This window comes from Mastigoproctus giganteus, chromosome 7 (assembly GCF_048544385.1).
Source record: "Mastigoproctus giganteus isolate SK-2022 chromosome 7, ASM4854438v1, whole genome shotgun sequence".
NCBI lineage: Eukaryota > Metazoa > Arthropoda > Arachnida > Uropygi > Thelyphonidae > Mastigoproctus > Mastigoproctus giganteus.
The window spans coordinates 105,024,755-105,041,447 of NC_143581.1; the positions used below are offsets into that span (position 1 = coordinate 105,024,755).

A 16,693-nucleotide genomic window follows, 5' to 3' on the forward strand; every position below is an offset into this window, starting at 1 on the left:
TTTCTGTGAAGAAATTTCCAGTGATTATCAACAGAAAAAATAATCTCAGCTTTCATTGGGATTGAAACTCCCAACTTCCCAGACATGTCCGTAATAGCAGATTTATCTCAGAGTCTGCATATCTCACCAATGTTAATGCAGGTGCAGTCACTTAATGTGATGCTATAGAAATAGATGTTTCATAATAAACAGGGACAAATTTAGCATCAGACACTTACTGACTCCATTATCTTCTAAAGGGCAACTCATTTGAAAGCGGTTTGCAGTGAATATTGCTATTCTGTGGATCAGAATGCAACTCTTGGAGAATGTTATCAAAACATAAAGAATACTACAGTAAACAAGCACTGAGTGAATCAACTATAGTGAGAGATAACGTGATTTAACTGGATGAAATGCTGAAGTATTTTTTCAACAGAGTCTGCTTGAAGAATCATAAATTCAAAATACCAAGTAAGCCTCCAACCACCCAAGCCGTAGCTTATATGTGGTTCATGACTTATCTTTTTCCAATGTTTGCTGTGCTTAAAAAAATTTATTTTTTTTAAAAAACAAAGAAGAATTTCAAATTAATCACAACTCAAATTGGAGAGTCCAATGCCACTTTGCCCTAGCCAAGAGGAAATAAACTTTGGATTCATTGTTCATCCTATCTATCCCAATGGGCTAGGTTTCCATCCCTGCCACTGGGAGGTGGGCTCTACTTTCTAGATTTAATTGTGTGCTCCTTTTAATAGCAGAGTAAACAAAATTATTAAAGCAAGCGAATTTCCATTTATCCATGAACATGGAACATGTTCATGGAACAAAGGGGCAGTGCCTTCTCTTGTATGTTTATTAATTATTTTATATTAATCTGTATTAATTATCTTTTTAATTTTATATGAATCTATATTAACTGTCTTTTTAGGCAATAAATGATGTCAATAATAATAAGAGTGTCATTTTATGACATTTTAATCTAACTTCTTTTTGATAGAAACATTTCTGTCACACTTTAGTTCATTTCATTTTAGGTTACACAGAATAAAAGGAAAGCTAGAAGTGATTAAACTTACCTCCCCATGTAACATTTTTTGGGATGATACGCAATTTCTCCCTCACTTTTCCATTCATTAGAGTCGACAATGGATCTCCATAAAAATATCCAACTTGCCGCTTAAACATATCATCTGGGAGAAAAATAAAACATAACAGGTAATTTTAAGAATATTAAAGAAGTCAGTTGTAGGTTTTAAATGATTACAGTTTGTTCATTTTACTATCAGTGCATGATTGTTTGTTTGTTATTTGGGTTTTAGGAGCATTAGCAACTAAGGCCATATTGCTCCAGGGATATGCGGTGGTCATGGGATCTAACCCCAGTCTAATCAAGAAGCATGTGCTACGCACTGCTGCTCTTACCCACCTGGCTATGGAGGCACCTATCAGTGCATGATGATGATGGAGTAGTAGAATGAAATTTAAGAAATACAGAACATACCAATTTAATTGAATTCATGCTACTAATTTAGTTTATGGTATGGTGCAGGGGCTTAGAGGAGAACAGGCATTCTGTGTTATCAGACACTCAGTCTAAAACATTGATGGATCCAATATCTTTCTATTTCAGAAGATTTAGGAGAAGTCCGGTTGGCCTGCCTCCCTAAAATCCACTCGTGCACACCTTCTCGATGGTAAGCCCTTTTACAGCACTTAGGTGACAACGAATGTGAAGAGTGGTTCTCTTCAAGACACCTGGTCAGCATGAAGAGGAAAAGACCAAACCCTCCAGCACATTACAGTAAGACAAAACGAATAGCTCCCAGTCCCCAGCGGCTTTCACTCCTCCTCTTACGGCAGTGAGAGGATCAGAGTGGAAGCAGAGGGTGCTAAGAATCTCCGGGTATGACCAGGCTGCCATGCACAGAAACTAAACTTGGTCTGCTACAACGTAAGATCACTCATCGGTGAAGACAGGATATTAGAGCTGGAAAAGGAATTAGAAAATGTGAATTGGAATATCATCGGTTTGGCAAAGAAGAAGAAGAAATGAATCACATATAAGTTGATCAAGTGGAAATCTGCTGTACACCAATGGAAACAGTTAAAGGAGTGATGGAGTTGGCTTTCTGGTCCATAAAGATATAAAAAACATATAGGAATTCAAAAGCACATCACCAAGCATGTCAAGACTACTACTCAGGATTTCTAAGCGGTATAAGCTAAAGATTATAATGATTTATGCACCAACATCGAGCCATGATGATGAAGAGGTTGAAGAAATGTACACTGAAATTGAGAGCCTTCTAAATGAACAGAAAACTCACTACACTATCATTATGGGGAACTTCAACGCTAAGGTTGCAAAGAGACAAAACAGCACAGAAAGGGGAACTATAGGAAATTTTGGAATTGGTGAAAGAAATGAAAGAGGTGAAATACTTGTGGAATTTGCAGAACCTCGAGGAATGTCAGTAATGAACACTTTTTTAAAAAAAAGAGTGAACAGAAAGAGTACATGGAAGAGCCCAAATGGATTAACAACTAATGAAATCGACTTCATCCTCCCTAACAGAAGATATATCATGAATGATGTTACCATCCTGAACAAGGTAAATGTTGGAAGTGATCACAGAATGGTAAGACGCACACAATACAGATGTAAGAAAAGAAAGGAAAAACCGACTTGAGTAAATAATACAAAGCTCTTTGAGATAACAGAAAAGGACAAAAAGGAGTACCATATTTCCTCATGTATAAGATGCACCTTTTTTCAAAAAATTTGGGGTCTAAAAGCTTTCAGAAGATTAGACTGGTCACAGAAAGGAGTCAACGTGAATGGAGAGTACCTAAACCATTTACCGTTTGCAGATGACATTGTGGTCATAAGCCATGATCCAAAAGAATTAAGAGGAAAATCTTAATCAGTTATGTAGAGTTAGTAAGGATTTTGGACTAAAGATGAATAGGGCTAAAACAAAAGTAATGATGAATAGGTATGCCACAGAAAGGGATATAATGATTGAAGGAGCAGTAATTGAAAAGGTGGAGTCATATACTTATCTGGGACAAGTCATTATTCTGACGGGTTCTTTTCACTCAGCAAATATCAAATGCAATTGTGCCTCCGCTGTGTATTGAAGAGGTAGAAATCTTCGAAAATATTTCCAATAAAATTTGTATTTCCAAGCTCCAATACACATTTGAAATATTTAATATACATCGACGAGGAGCTGTCACCATAATCTTTTTTTTTATTCAAGCACAGTACCATAAATAAAAAAGGGATTGACTGCTCCAACCTTTTTTTTCTGAAATATATAAGTTGTCAGGGTATAGCCATCCCTTTTGTCTTAAATTATATATGTGAAGTGTGAGCTGGGTCTTGGAAGCGACAACTTGAATAGCCAATCTTTACCGGGTTTATAATCGACCGCTGATGTAATGAATATTTTTACAATCACTGTACATTTGGTCGATTATTTTTTGCCAGATTTATTAAATTTTATAATTCGCACACTGGGAATGATTCTGGATATTTATCCTGATATATCCGGATATATATCCAGATTAGATTGTAAACATATCTTCTGTCGTAGGCGCTAAACAAATTGTGCAGATTTCTTCCTAAATATTAGCATTAATGTAGGCAATCGTAGTGTAATTAGAACAAGTTGAGTCCTCGACAATTTTTAATTTTTAAAGTCTTTTTACAGTGAAGTTTTATCTATTCTTCTTACATAATGCTTTATACATTTTATTATATTCACATGAATATAATAATAAAATTCTATTCATGATAGATTAAATGTATCAATTTTTTTGAGTTAAATTATGGGGAAAAAAATAAAAGCAAAAAAGTTCTAAAAATTTTGAATAACTAGAATTCTACTGTGTTGGAGTCAAGTTTTGAGGTTTATAGTAACTTGTGTCCTCCAAATTGGCTTTTTCAGTATCTGCTGAGGTTTTGGAGGAGACATTTATGAATTGGTACCTCCTTTCGGTTCTTTGTGAGATGTGTAAAATTCAAGTTGAACCTGATTGTGGTCAAGAATAAATGTTCTGACTTTGAGCATGTTCATAAAGAGTTTTTCAAATTGCCTTGAATATTAAAGTAGCTTGCTAGTACATTACATCCAATGCATAACGTATAATGTCAAATAGTTTAGATATATAGAAAGACAATTTTTTTTCTAACGGTGGAACTTTTTTGATCCTTATTAAGATATGAAAATAACTAGTAATTATTGAAAGTCCCTTAATTCTATACAGGAGACAGAAAAGCTAGAAGTCAAGAGAAGAATAAATTTTGGTTGTATAGCATTCAAGAAAGATAAGTCACATACTGAGGAGCAATATCCCAATTTGTCTGAAACAAAATAATGAACCAATGTATACTCCCCACCATGACATGTGAAACGTGGGCACTCACCAAAAGAATGGAAGAGAAGCTGAGAACTACACAGCGAAGAATGGAATGAATTATATTGGAAATCAGACTGTTAGCTAAGAAGAGAAACACATGGATTAGGCAGAAAACTCAAGTAAATGACATTCTTATCAAAACTAAAGAACTAAAATGGTCCTGAGCAGGACACATAGCTCGAAGACATTACGACAGACGGACTAAGAAAATAAATAACAGAATGGTACCCAAGAGGAGCTAGAAGAAAACCTGGAAGACAACAACGGAGATGAATAGATGAAATTCAAGAGTTTGTGGGTAGTAAATGGATGGCCACTGCACAAAACAGAAGGAACTGGAAAGTTGCTGGAGAGGCCTTCATCCTGCAGTGGACTGAAAATGGCTGATGATGCAGAGACTGGATTTGATTACACTTCTTTTGAGTTCAGTACAAGCTAGTGAATGTTTCCTGAATTTGTGGTTAAAGAACTTTTAGAATTTAAACAATACAAAATCATTTACAGTTGAACCCTGTTATAGTTTTTTTTTTTTTTTTTAAGGGAATGGCTTCAAAGAGCACTATAAGCAGGAATGTGTTATAAGTGGGAGACTTGTTTTTTTCTTTTCTTTTTGCAGTGCTTAGGAAGCAATTGGTTATATTGAGTTGAAAACCTGCACACTTAATGTACTACACTTGCTTTTATAGCACCTTAAATTTTTTTTGCTTAAAAATAATGGTTTTAAAAAGAATTCATTCAATTAAGTTTATATCTTATAAATATGATAAATGTAGTATGAATATAATAATAATCATCTCATTGAAGAAATCTATTAATGCCATACAGAACAAATGCAAACAAACACAAAAGACTCCAATTTCTGTAACAATAAGAAAACAGATCAATAATGTTGAATTTAAAAAAAGCTGGGAAGAGAATGTGACTGCAATTACGAAGAGCTAGACACCGAGTTATAAAGAGCGGCCTACTTTTAAAGCAGAGTTAAATATAAAATAAATATCACCTACAACAGAAACAATTTCTGTGAAATAAAACTGCATGAGTAATGATTCCTAGAATTCAGTCTCTTCCTTTTCACAAAGCCAAAAAAGATCAAAAGGAAGGAGGGTTAGGGTTTATTCCTTCTTGGAACTTTAAAAAAAAAAAAAAAAAGTATAAGCAGAAAAGGAATGTGTTTAAACTGCAACAGCCACTATAAAATGCATACTTCACAAAATTGCCCATGACACCTGAAGAAAAGAGTATTAAAAGTTGGGTAGTGTGATGGGCAGTATAGCACTACTGATCTTTTATTGTTAAAATATGCTATATTAAATTAGCAAACCATGAACCACAAAATAAATACAGTAAAATTAATTAATGCTATTAACAGTTCATTATTTCCTTGACAGAAGGCAGTAGCCATAGAATAGCTGGGTGTACTGGGATATCCACTGATATGTGGAGAGGATAATGATCAGTAATTGAACAATGACTACTTTTCGGAATTAACAAAGGCTGGTGTCCCTTGAAAAGATGGTATTTATGGACTTTTTCGTGGTATTATTTTAGGAGCAGTCATTATTTGAGGGCAGTGTACATGTGTGCCTTGGGACAATGAGCCATGCATTCATACCTAAAAAGACAAATGTTGCATTGATCCTTCTCTTTTTTATTCTTAATTTTAGTTAAATATTTTTATCGACAGAAAGAAAACTATATCAAATAACAATATATCTTAACATAGGGTTAGTTAGGTTTATAATAGCAGAATAGCAACTTGCCCTACCTAAAACCATATTAACAGCATTAATTAATTTTCAGGATTTAATTTGTGCTCCAATTGTTGTTTAAGTTTAATTCAATAAAAAATTGAATTTTTTTAATACAGTCAAAGCTCTTTATAGCGATCCTCTTTTTAATGTCCCAACACGTTATAACATCTTATGCAGCTGGCTCCGGCCAATTTCTCTATAATGACCATAAATTTCTTCCTGTTAATCTGAATTTTTACGTTTTAATTACAATATCTGCATTTAAAAATGACAAAACACTTCAAATATATTGAAGCAATTGACAAGCTTGCAGCCTGACTGTGAGAAATCATTTGTTAAGACTTCCCATGCTCTTTTTTCGCAGTGCAATAATGAAATGAACATCAGTTAGAAGTTAATTACATTAATTAGAGCATATGTTGACTGGTATGGCTCCAAGAAAGTGGACAGCTTCACCAATCTGTACTTGCTACCTGGGAGTCTAAAATGCTGATGGAACTGATATTCGGGTGACACTCAAGTCAAGTGGACCCAATTTCGGCGAAGTCCGGACGGTCTGTGATAGCCAAATCCTCTGCTTGCACCTTCACGATGGTGGGACTGTTAGTAATCCTGGGTATAACCTCCATGCACAAGTACATGGTGGTTGACCACCCAGGTGTGAACCAAAGGTAAGCAGGAGTTGAGGTGTGGCACCCACACCACATGGAGGAACGCTGCCCCTCTATGTTACCATGCAGTACTAGGTGGTAGATGACTCTCATCAACTGGTGAAATACCACCACATTGCTTATTGGAGACTTGAAGTGGTGGAACCCATGTTTAGTCTCTAGAACTAAGTTCCGGTCAACCCTTCCCTATCTCTTCCATCATGCAGTATGATTGATGACTTTTGAGGTTATGATGAACAATGTGGCGAGATTCAATATTGTAGGCCGGCCGCTAGTTAGTACACTGGACCGAACCTATTGGTAACTCTCTAGGAGGCTTCCGGATCAGCTAGTGTATAATCTTGCTACCTCTACTCTGCCAGATAGTGACTGGAGGGAGCCGAGTAGTGTGTATGCAGGGAGCATTGTCGAGGCCACGTTATGTCAAGGATCTGGGTATATTCTTACCATGTGTACGCCATATCCAATAATTTCATTACTTCATACAGCATGTCCCACCCACATTTTCTTACTATTGAATACACCATGAATTGTCAAAATAATAGAGCAAGTTTATCTGCGAAATGATCTAAACCTCCCAAGCACTTCCTAATTCATTTCACAAATATACGTGGTCTCAATTCTAATCTCAACGATGTCCATTTCCACTTGCAGTCTGCCAAACCCCATGTACTTTTTCTGAAAGAATCTCAGTTATCAGTTGATTCAACTACTGCTCATCTCAGATGCCCAAATTATTCGCTGTATGATTCCTTTTGTCTCAAAGGTGGTACTTGTGCATATGTCCATTCTGATATTCCCTCAAGAGACTTGGAAATTTGGAATCTCCTCTCTTTGATCTTCTCTGGCTTAAAATCTCTCTACCTCATTGCGTCAAATTCATCTGTTGTCTCTACTGTTCTCCCAATTCCACTAATCACTTGGAGCTCTTTGACTTCCTCTCTTTGCAACTTGACTTTCTCTAGTCCAACTTTCATAACAGTGAGGTAATTTTCCTTGGTGATTTTAATGTTCACAACTCCAGCTAGCTTCCGTTTTCTAGTCATACCGACCCATTAGGTCAAGATGCTGAGGCTTTTGCAATTACTAATGACCTAGCACAGATTGTTCATTTACCTACAAGAATACCGGACAATCCTAATCATACAGCCAATGCGCTTGATCTTTTTCTCACAAACAACCCTTCTAAGTAAGCTGTTGAAGTGAGAGGTCCTTCAGGCACTTCAGATCACAACTTGGTGATCGTCCCTTCTCCAATGGAACCTTTATCTCATGGCTATTCCTAACCTCGTGTTTTTTGGCATTACAAGAATGCAAAATGCGATGACCTGCGAGACTTCTTTTCTTCTTTTCCTTAGTCGGATTACTGTTTCAAAACTTCTGATGTCAACGTTTGTTCAGATCGTGTCAGTGAAATTATTCTTGCAGGAATGGAATCCTTTATCACAAACTCGACTTTAAAATCTCGTCCTTTATCTAAACCTTGGTTTTCCAATAAATGTGCTAAGGCTGTCCAAGAGAAGAATGTTGCATATCGTAATTGGCTTGTTTCTAATTCTTCAGTTTCATTTTCTGCCTACACCAAAGCTCGCAACAATTGTAAAGCAGTTATTAATCAGTCCAAACTAGAGTTTGAACAGGCTAAGAGTAGAAAACTTGCTTCTTGCCATAATGGTAGCCAAGCATTCTGGTCTCTTGCCAAAGCTATTGGCTGCAACTTTTGCCCATCTCTGCTCCCACCTCTGTCCAAACCAGATGGTTCTGTTGTCACTTCAGCCAAGGATAAAGCTGACCTTGCTAGCATCCCATTTTCCTTCCAGCTCACGTATTAATGATCTTGGTAAAACACCTCCCACCATTCCCAACACGCTCCATTCAATGCCTCCTGTGATCTTCCATCAAAAGGATATCAGAAGGATTTTGATGAATCTTGATGCTAAGAAAGCTCCAGGTCCTGATGGTATTTCTCCACTTGTTCTCAAAACCTGTGCTCCTGAACTTACTCCTATTCTTTGCCACCTTTTTTCACTTTCTTATTCCAAAGGTGTTTTTCCTTCTGCTTGGAAATTTGCTCATATCCAGCCAGTTCCTAAAAAGTGTGACAAATCCCTCCCATCCAATTATCGTCCCATTGCAATTACTTCTACTCTTTCTAAAGTAATGGAGAAATCAATTAACCGCCAACTCTTAAACCACCTAGAAACCTTCCGTCTGATCAACGATCGCCAGTATGGATTCCGTCAGTGTCGCTCCACTGGTGATATTCTGGCTTATGTTACCCATTTATGGACTAATTCAATGGAAAGGTTCGGTGAAACGCAGGTAGTTGCTCTTGACATCTCAAAGGCTTTTGATCGTGTTTGGCATAAAGGTCTTCTAAACAAGCTTCCATCTTATGGTTTGCCAACTGTTTTTAGTAATTGGTTATCCAGTTTTCTCTCTGATCGCTCACTGAGGGTGATGGTAGATGGCTCTCTGTCTTCTAACTTCTCCACTAATGCCGGTGTCCCCCAAGATTCAGTTCTTTCCCCCACTCTTTTCCTCTTGTATATTAATGACCTTCTTCCATTGACTGGAAATCCTATCCATAGTTTTGTCAATGATAGCACATTGCATTCCACTTTCCATTTTGAGAAACCTTGTCCTGCTCAATCAGCTTCAACTTCTCGAAAATCTGCTACCAATTACTTAAATCCCGATCTTCAGGTAATTCTCCAGTGGGGCAAAGACAACTTAGTTGATTTCAACCCTTCTAAAACCCAGTCTTGTCTTTATCTCGCAAAAAGAATTCTTCTGCTCCTATGCTTATCTTTAATGACACTCCGATTTCTAGGCAAAATGGTATATCTCTTTTGGGGATTACCCTGACTTCTAATCTCTCCTGGCACAAGCACATTACAAACATTGCTTACTCTGTATCTAAAAAACTTGGTTTTCTCTTTCGCTCTTGCCGTTACTTTTCTTCCAAACAGCTGCTCACTCTGTATAAATCGCAAATTTGCCCTGCCATGGAATATTGTTCCCACATCTGGGGTGGTACACCCAAAACCTCTCTCAAGCTTCTTTATTCCATTCAGAAGAGGGCAGTTAGGTTAATTAATGATTCATCTCTAACAGAGTCTCTCCACTCGCTTTCTCATAGACGTACTGTTTCTGCTGCATGCCTCTTCTACAGATACTTCCATGGGCACTGTTCTTCTGAATTAGCTTCTGTAATTCCTTCTCTCTCTTTCAAAACAGACTGAACACGTGCCGCCACCAGCCAACATCCATTTACTGTCCAACTTCAAACCCACAGAACCAACTTTTCATCTTCTTCGTTTATTCATTCAACTGCCGTTTTCTGGAACAGCCTTCCTTCATATGTATTTCCTGAAAATTACAATCTACAGAAGTTCAAGTCCAATGTCAACAAATATCTTCTTTCATCTTCTCAACCTCCAACCCAAGCACGGTACTAAGTACTACAGGTTCTAATACCTCTCTTGTTTGGGGTTCACATAAAAAAAAAAAAAATCCACAGATAAAATTAGGATTTTGCAAGCTGTAATATAATGGTGTGCATTCTAAGACTGACAATGCCCAACAGTTTGACATTCCTAAGAATATTCTGTTCACTATTCTGAAACATCAGAAAAAGATTGAAAGTTTAGAGAAATCTGCTGCACTGGGTAAGATTCAAGCACAAAAAGCAAAATATCCATAACTTGAAAGGGTACGTTTGGAATGGCTAATGATGATGCATGCAAAAATGTTCCTGTAGTTTTTTTCCTGTGCATTTTTTTTTAAAAGCTAAGGCTGAATCGTTTGCACATCAAATGGATATTGAAGAATTTAAAAGTTCGGATGGATGGTCCTAGAAATTTGAGACTCGTCTTGACCTGTCTTTCAAAAAAAAGTGTGGCAAAAGTGCAGCTGTGGACATTAATGCTACAAAGGAATGGAAAGATAATTTAAGATAAATGGAAAGACAAAGAACCACAATCACATCTTCAATGCTGATGAAACTGGACTTTTTTTTTTTTTTAAATTGCTACTAAATAAAACATTTTAAAGGGGAGAAATGTAGTGGCGGAAAAAAAGCCATACAACGAATTACTGTTCTCCTAGCAGCAAACATCTCTGGCACAGAGAAGTTTACTCTTTTAATCATTGGGAAATCTCAGAAGCCTCGATGCTTTAAAGGTTTGAAGACATTACTGACTACGTATCTAGCAAACCAAAAGGCATGGATAACATCACAAATCTATGAACAATAGATCAGAGACTTAGATTGCAGGATGAGTGAGAAGAATAGAAAAATTTTGCTGTTTGTGGATAACTGCACCCCTCATTGTCAAGTAAATGACCTACATACAATCACTTTCGAGTACCTAAGGTAATCCAGTGTTTTAAGAAAAACTACCGAAGAATGCTATGTATTAAACCAAATTGTGCTGTCTTGAAATCAAAATTCAATGCAAAATCAACATCATGCAATGTGTTTCAGCATGGAATAAAGTTGATGAAAAAGTGATCGGCAACTGCTACAAACATTCTAAATTTACCGCCTTGAATGATGCAATGTGAAGTTTTGCAAGCTTCTTACTCTATTAATTGCAAAGAAGAGTCCAATAACAGTGAAGAAATATTTGAGCATGTGCATGATCACCTAAACTTGCAGGAAAACTTAAGCTCCAAAGATTACGCAGAAGTGGATACAGACATTGAATATTTTTTTCAAAATATGCACGAATGAAGAGGAACTCATTGCTGGCTTAATGGAATCTTCTGAAATTTGTAGACATTGAAGAGAAACCTACTGTGGTTGAACAAGAAGTTTCAGTGAAAGATGTTCATCGAGAATAAAAACTTGTACGTTGATTTTTTTCAAAGCGCAGCCTAACTGCAAAAGTGAAATAACTGCTATTGTGCACTTTCATAATTCTCTTTTAAATCATGCTCTATCATTGAAACAGCATGTTTGGACAGATTAATTTTAAAGTATGAAAATATTCTGTTAGGTTTTAATAGGTATGTAAACTTATGTTATGAAATTTGCAATTTCATCGTAATCTTACTGACTCTACAACCAATGCAAAATTTACAATAATAATTTTCTTGTTTAGCACGCTGACTGTCGTGTCGGCTATATATGTCCAACACCATTAGATTTTTCAGGCATTGTGTATATGTCCAACAAACACTCTCTGCTTCAGTGGGAGCTGTGCTGGCTGTATAGTACTGATGATCATTGGAAATTTACATTGCACTAAGAGAAAAAATAAGCGAGTAACTGCTCATCATTTAAAAATTCTTTATACGAATTTTCAAATTACAAAATTATGTGGTGCCTCCGTAGCCAGGTGGGCAGGAGCAGCAGTGCGTAGCACACGCTTCTTGATTAGACCGGGGTTCGAGCCCGTCACCACCAAATACGAAGGATGCGGAAAGGTCAGGGAATGAGCACCGCATATCCCCGGAGCAATATGGCCTTAGTTGCTAATGCTCCTAAAAACCAAATAACAACAACAAAATTATGTAGATTTATGGTGTTGTCGAAAACAATCTAAACACATGAAATGCTGATGAATACAGTCTGGGCAATAAATATAGGAACTCTTTTCCCCTTTCTGCTAGCAACTGATCTTGCTCTTATGAAGGTTGCAGCGTCTGGAGACTAGGCACCTGCGAGGTGATCTGATTCAGGTGTATAAAGCCTTCAATGGTTTGAGCATGCTCAATGCTGATGGGATTCTTCCTCTTGCACAGAATAATCTCCTGAGAGAGCAAAAATTCAAATTGAGGAAAGAGAGTTGCAGAATAAAAGTGCAGAAGTTTGCCTTTAGCCAGTGGGTGGTTGATTGCTGGAACAAACTTCCATCTGTCATTGTAGAAGTTGATGGCTTAAATAGATCAAGGCAGAACTAGATAAACATTTGGAGGGAGTGGATGGGTGAAATGAGGAGATTTGTTTTTTTTTTGGCTGATTCTATAAAAGCTTGCTTTCTCGCATCATGTGCCTTTACTAATGCTAATGCTAAATTTCATTGTCGATTAAATTGTACTTAAACAGAATTATGACTCAGAGTAGAGCAGCAAAGCAACGCTCAGAGATTAGCCAGAGTGCGGTGGCTCGGGGAGAACCAAAAGTGGCAATTCTCCAATAAATCATCACAGTCTAAAAAAAATGCACAAAATGTGAAATAGCAGACCTGTCTAGAACAGGACATGATCGAGCCAAGGAGGGTGTGTGTGTGTGTGTGTGTGTGTGTGTGTGTGTGTGCGCTAGGTGCAGAGACTGAGGAAATTAGGTGCCAACTCAGCGTTCTGATAGGCATCTATGAGAGTTTGAGGTGTAGGGTGAATGCCCTTAAGGAAATTAATAATAGGGGCCTATCAAGCTCTCAGATGCCTAACTCAAAGCCAGAACTCACTCCTGTGCATCAGGCAACACAGCAGCAATCTCCAAAGCAGAATGCATTGGTCCCACAGGAATTAGTTATTGTTGGTGACTATTGTCAGAGAGACAGGGAATATATTATGCAAAAAGGATAGGCAGAACAGGACCAGTGTATGTCTGCCAGGGGCTAAAAGTTGATGATGTTGTAGAGCAGATATCTTTTAAGGGCACAAAAGGTGATACACGTTGACACTAATGACCTCAAGAAAAAGAGATCTGTTCATTTACATAACAAGTACAGGTCAATGTAGAAAAAAAGTCATGAGCTAGAGTTGAATTTGAGTTGAGTTTGAACTAGAGTTGAATTTGAGTTGAGTTTGAACTAGAGTTGAATTTGAATTTGTCTGCAATTCTGCCCAGACACGATAGCAGGGAGTATATGATGAGAGCCTTGTCAACCAATTCAGCCCTGGAGAGATTGTGTAAGGCTCATGGGGTAGAATTTTTATCAGCGTGGTCTGTGCTTGCTAACAGGAGAGACTGCTTCTACAGGGATAAGATACACTTAAATAGAAAGGTTGAAAGAATATTTGCTGATGCTATCAAGGCAATGTAGGTGGGATGAAAAACTGCTAGCTGGGGGGGGATTTACATACTTAAAGATTAACAGTAGCCACAGGCAGAGGCGAAAGTGATTCTTGCACTGCTTCTATTGTAATGAGCAGCAGCCTAGAGAGCAAGTTGCTGGGGACTTCCAAGAGCTGCTGGGAGTTATCATGGAACAAGTAAATACGTGGGCTGTGTTAGGGTAATAAATTTGATGAATTTGAAGTGCTGATCAAGACATATACTGTTCAGAAGATACTGTTCAGATACTGTTCTGAAAACAGATACTGTTCTGAAAACAGATTCTGTTCAGAAATCAGAAATATGGTGTCATACAGATATAAGCAGTGCAGAATTGGAAATTGAGTAGTACAGTGTGTACAAAAAGGATAGAGAGGTTAGGAAGAGAAGAAAGGTTATGCTGTTAGTTAAGAAGCACATAAAATTTAAGGAAATGCATCCAGTTGACATGAGTTGACAGTGCAATGTTGAGTCTGTTTGATGTGACAAACACTGGGAAAGGGAAAATGGGAGGAGGAGTGTGTTATAGGCCTAACGATTGCGAAGAGTATAATGAGCAATTGTGCAGAGAAATAGAGTGGGCCAGTAAATCAAAATGTCTTGTAATGGGGATTTTAACTTTCCAGAGATTGACTGGAACTTGTGGGATTTACTTAAAGAGATGTAACTACCATGAAGGATAAAGGGAAGGATTTTTGTTTTCGTAAAGGTGACTACAGTGGTCTCAGGCAGTTTTTGAATTCTATACAGTGGGATCAACTGATGATGTTAAAAACTGATGATGCTAAATGGAAGACCTTCAGGGAATTAATCTTGGAAGCTACTAGACTTTTCATACCAACTAAGAAATACAGTTCAAGATTTATGCCTAAATGGATATCAGATGAACTAATGATGCTCGTGGCAGAGAAGAAAAATGTGTGGGATGCACATAAATTAGCAGGTGACACAAAAGCTTATGGCAGGTATAAGCTAGTCTGTAATCAAGTCAAAAAGGCGGTTAGCGAAAGTAGATTACGAGAAAGGCAAAGGATGCAAAGAAAAACAACAAAGACTTCTTTACTTGTGTAAACTCTAGAAGGAAGGCAATGAATCAGATTGGTCCACTCGATGTTGGTGGTTCGGCTGTTGATGATCCTTTCCAGATAGCTGACAAACTGAATGAGTATTTTGCATCTACATTCACACATGAGGAATTCTGTAAGGAAGAGGAGGACAGAAGTTTACTAAACTCTAACAGGAAGCTAAATGATTTTGTAATAGTGGAGAGCAAAGTGGAGGAGAAATTGTTGAAGTTAAACATAAAAAAGGCACTGGGAAGATGAAATTTTATCCAGTCATCTTCAACGAGGCAAGTAAGCAAACCCTTAGCCATAATCATGACGGTATCCTTAGATTCAGGGGAGGTTCCCATGGACTGGAGATGGCAAATTCACAAAGGGGGTTCAAAAGGATGACACAAATAATTATAGACCTGTTAGTTCAACTTCTGTTGTGGGGAAAATAATGGAGTCACTGGTTAAAGAAGTGATGCAGGATCACCTAGACAAGACTGCAGTAACAGTTCAGACACAGCATGGTTTTTGTTAAGAGGAAGTCTTGTCTGACCAATTTGATTGGATAATATGATGTGATCAAAAAAGGAACAGGATGCAAAAAATAATTTTGATATCATATATTTGGATTTCAGGAAAGATGTTGATACTGTTGCATATGGAAGAATGGTGTACAAATTGGAGTGGTATGGCATTAGGGTCAAGTTGCTGCAATGGATAAAAGGATGGTTGAGTGGGAGACAGCAGAGAGTGGTAATAAATGGACACTGCTCTACGGGGACTGATGTTATTAATGAAGTCCCACAGGGTTCGGTGCTGAGCCCATTGTTGTTTTGTGTATTTATTAATGATATCGGTGAAGGTATATCAGGCTTAATGTCAAAGTTTGCAGATGATATAAAGGTTCGCAGGCTTGTTAATGATAGTAAAGACAGTATGCTACTGCAACAGGATCTAGAAAACTTAGGTAGATGGGCTGACAACTGAAGTTTAATATTGACAAATGCAAAGTACTGCATATGGGTAGCAGTAAACCAAGAGAAACGTAAAAACTGTGTGGTACTAGACTAAGGGAGGCGGAGAATATAAAAGACCTGGGAATAATTGTGCAGTTGAATATGAAGTTCTCTGAGTAGCGCAGACAGGCTGCCAGAGCAGGGCATGAAGTTTTGTCAATGATATATAGGAATTTTGCTAGCAGAGACAAGGATGTTTGCATAAGGCAATGGTCAGGCCACACCTTGAGTACTGCATACAGGTCTGAAGGTCTCATTTTAGGAAGGATATAGAATTGCTAGAACAAGTACAGAGAATGGCAACAAGATTGCTGAGAGGAACAAAGGGGTTCTTTTAACAGGAGAGGCTTAAATTCTGTAAGTTGCAGCATCTGGAAACTAGGCACCTGCGAGGTGATCTGATTGAGGTGTACCAGGCCTTGAATGGTTTGAGCTGGCTCAATGCTGATGGGATACTTCCACTTGCTGAGATTAAGAACATGAGGGGGATACAAATTTAAGTTGAGAAAAAACAGTTATAGATGGGTGGAAATTTGCCTTTAGCCAGTGGGTAGCTGATTGCTGGAACAGACTTCTATCTGTTGTTGTGGAAGTTGATAGCTTAAATAAATTTAAGGCTGAGCTAAACAAACATTTGGAGTGACCAGATAGGTGAAATGTAAAGGGGTTTTTTTTTTTTTTTTGGGTTGATGCTCTATAATCTTTGCTTATAGAGCATCATATGTCTTTACTCTATCATACTGTCTTTACTATTTGCCTCAACTAATGTTTGTGTGTGTTT

At 37.5% G+C, this 16,693-nt stretch overlaps 1 protein-coding gene across 2 annotated transcripts in view; it reads right to left on the minus strand.

The window, feature by feature from the left end:
- LOC150083123 (retinoid-inducible serine carboxypeptidase-like) overlaps positions 1–16,693 on the minus strand; it is a 316,995-nt gene that overhangs the window by 117,923 nt on the left and 182,379 nt on the right. For both annotated transcript variants that reach the window (XM_090377053.1, XM_090377052.1), the window contains exon 9: positions 1,059–1,172. In XM_090377053.1, coding sequence (XP_090233179.1) covers positions 1,059–1,172 — 114 coding nt within the window. The remainder of the gene's footprint in view (positions 1–1,058; positions 1,173–16,693) is intronic.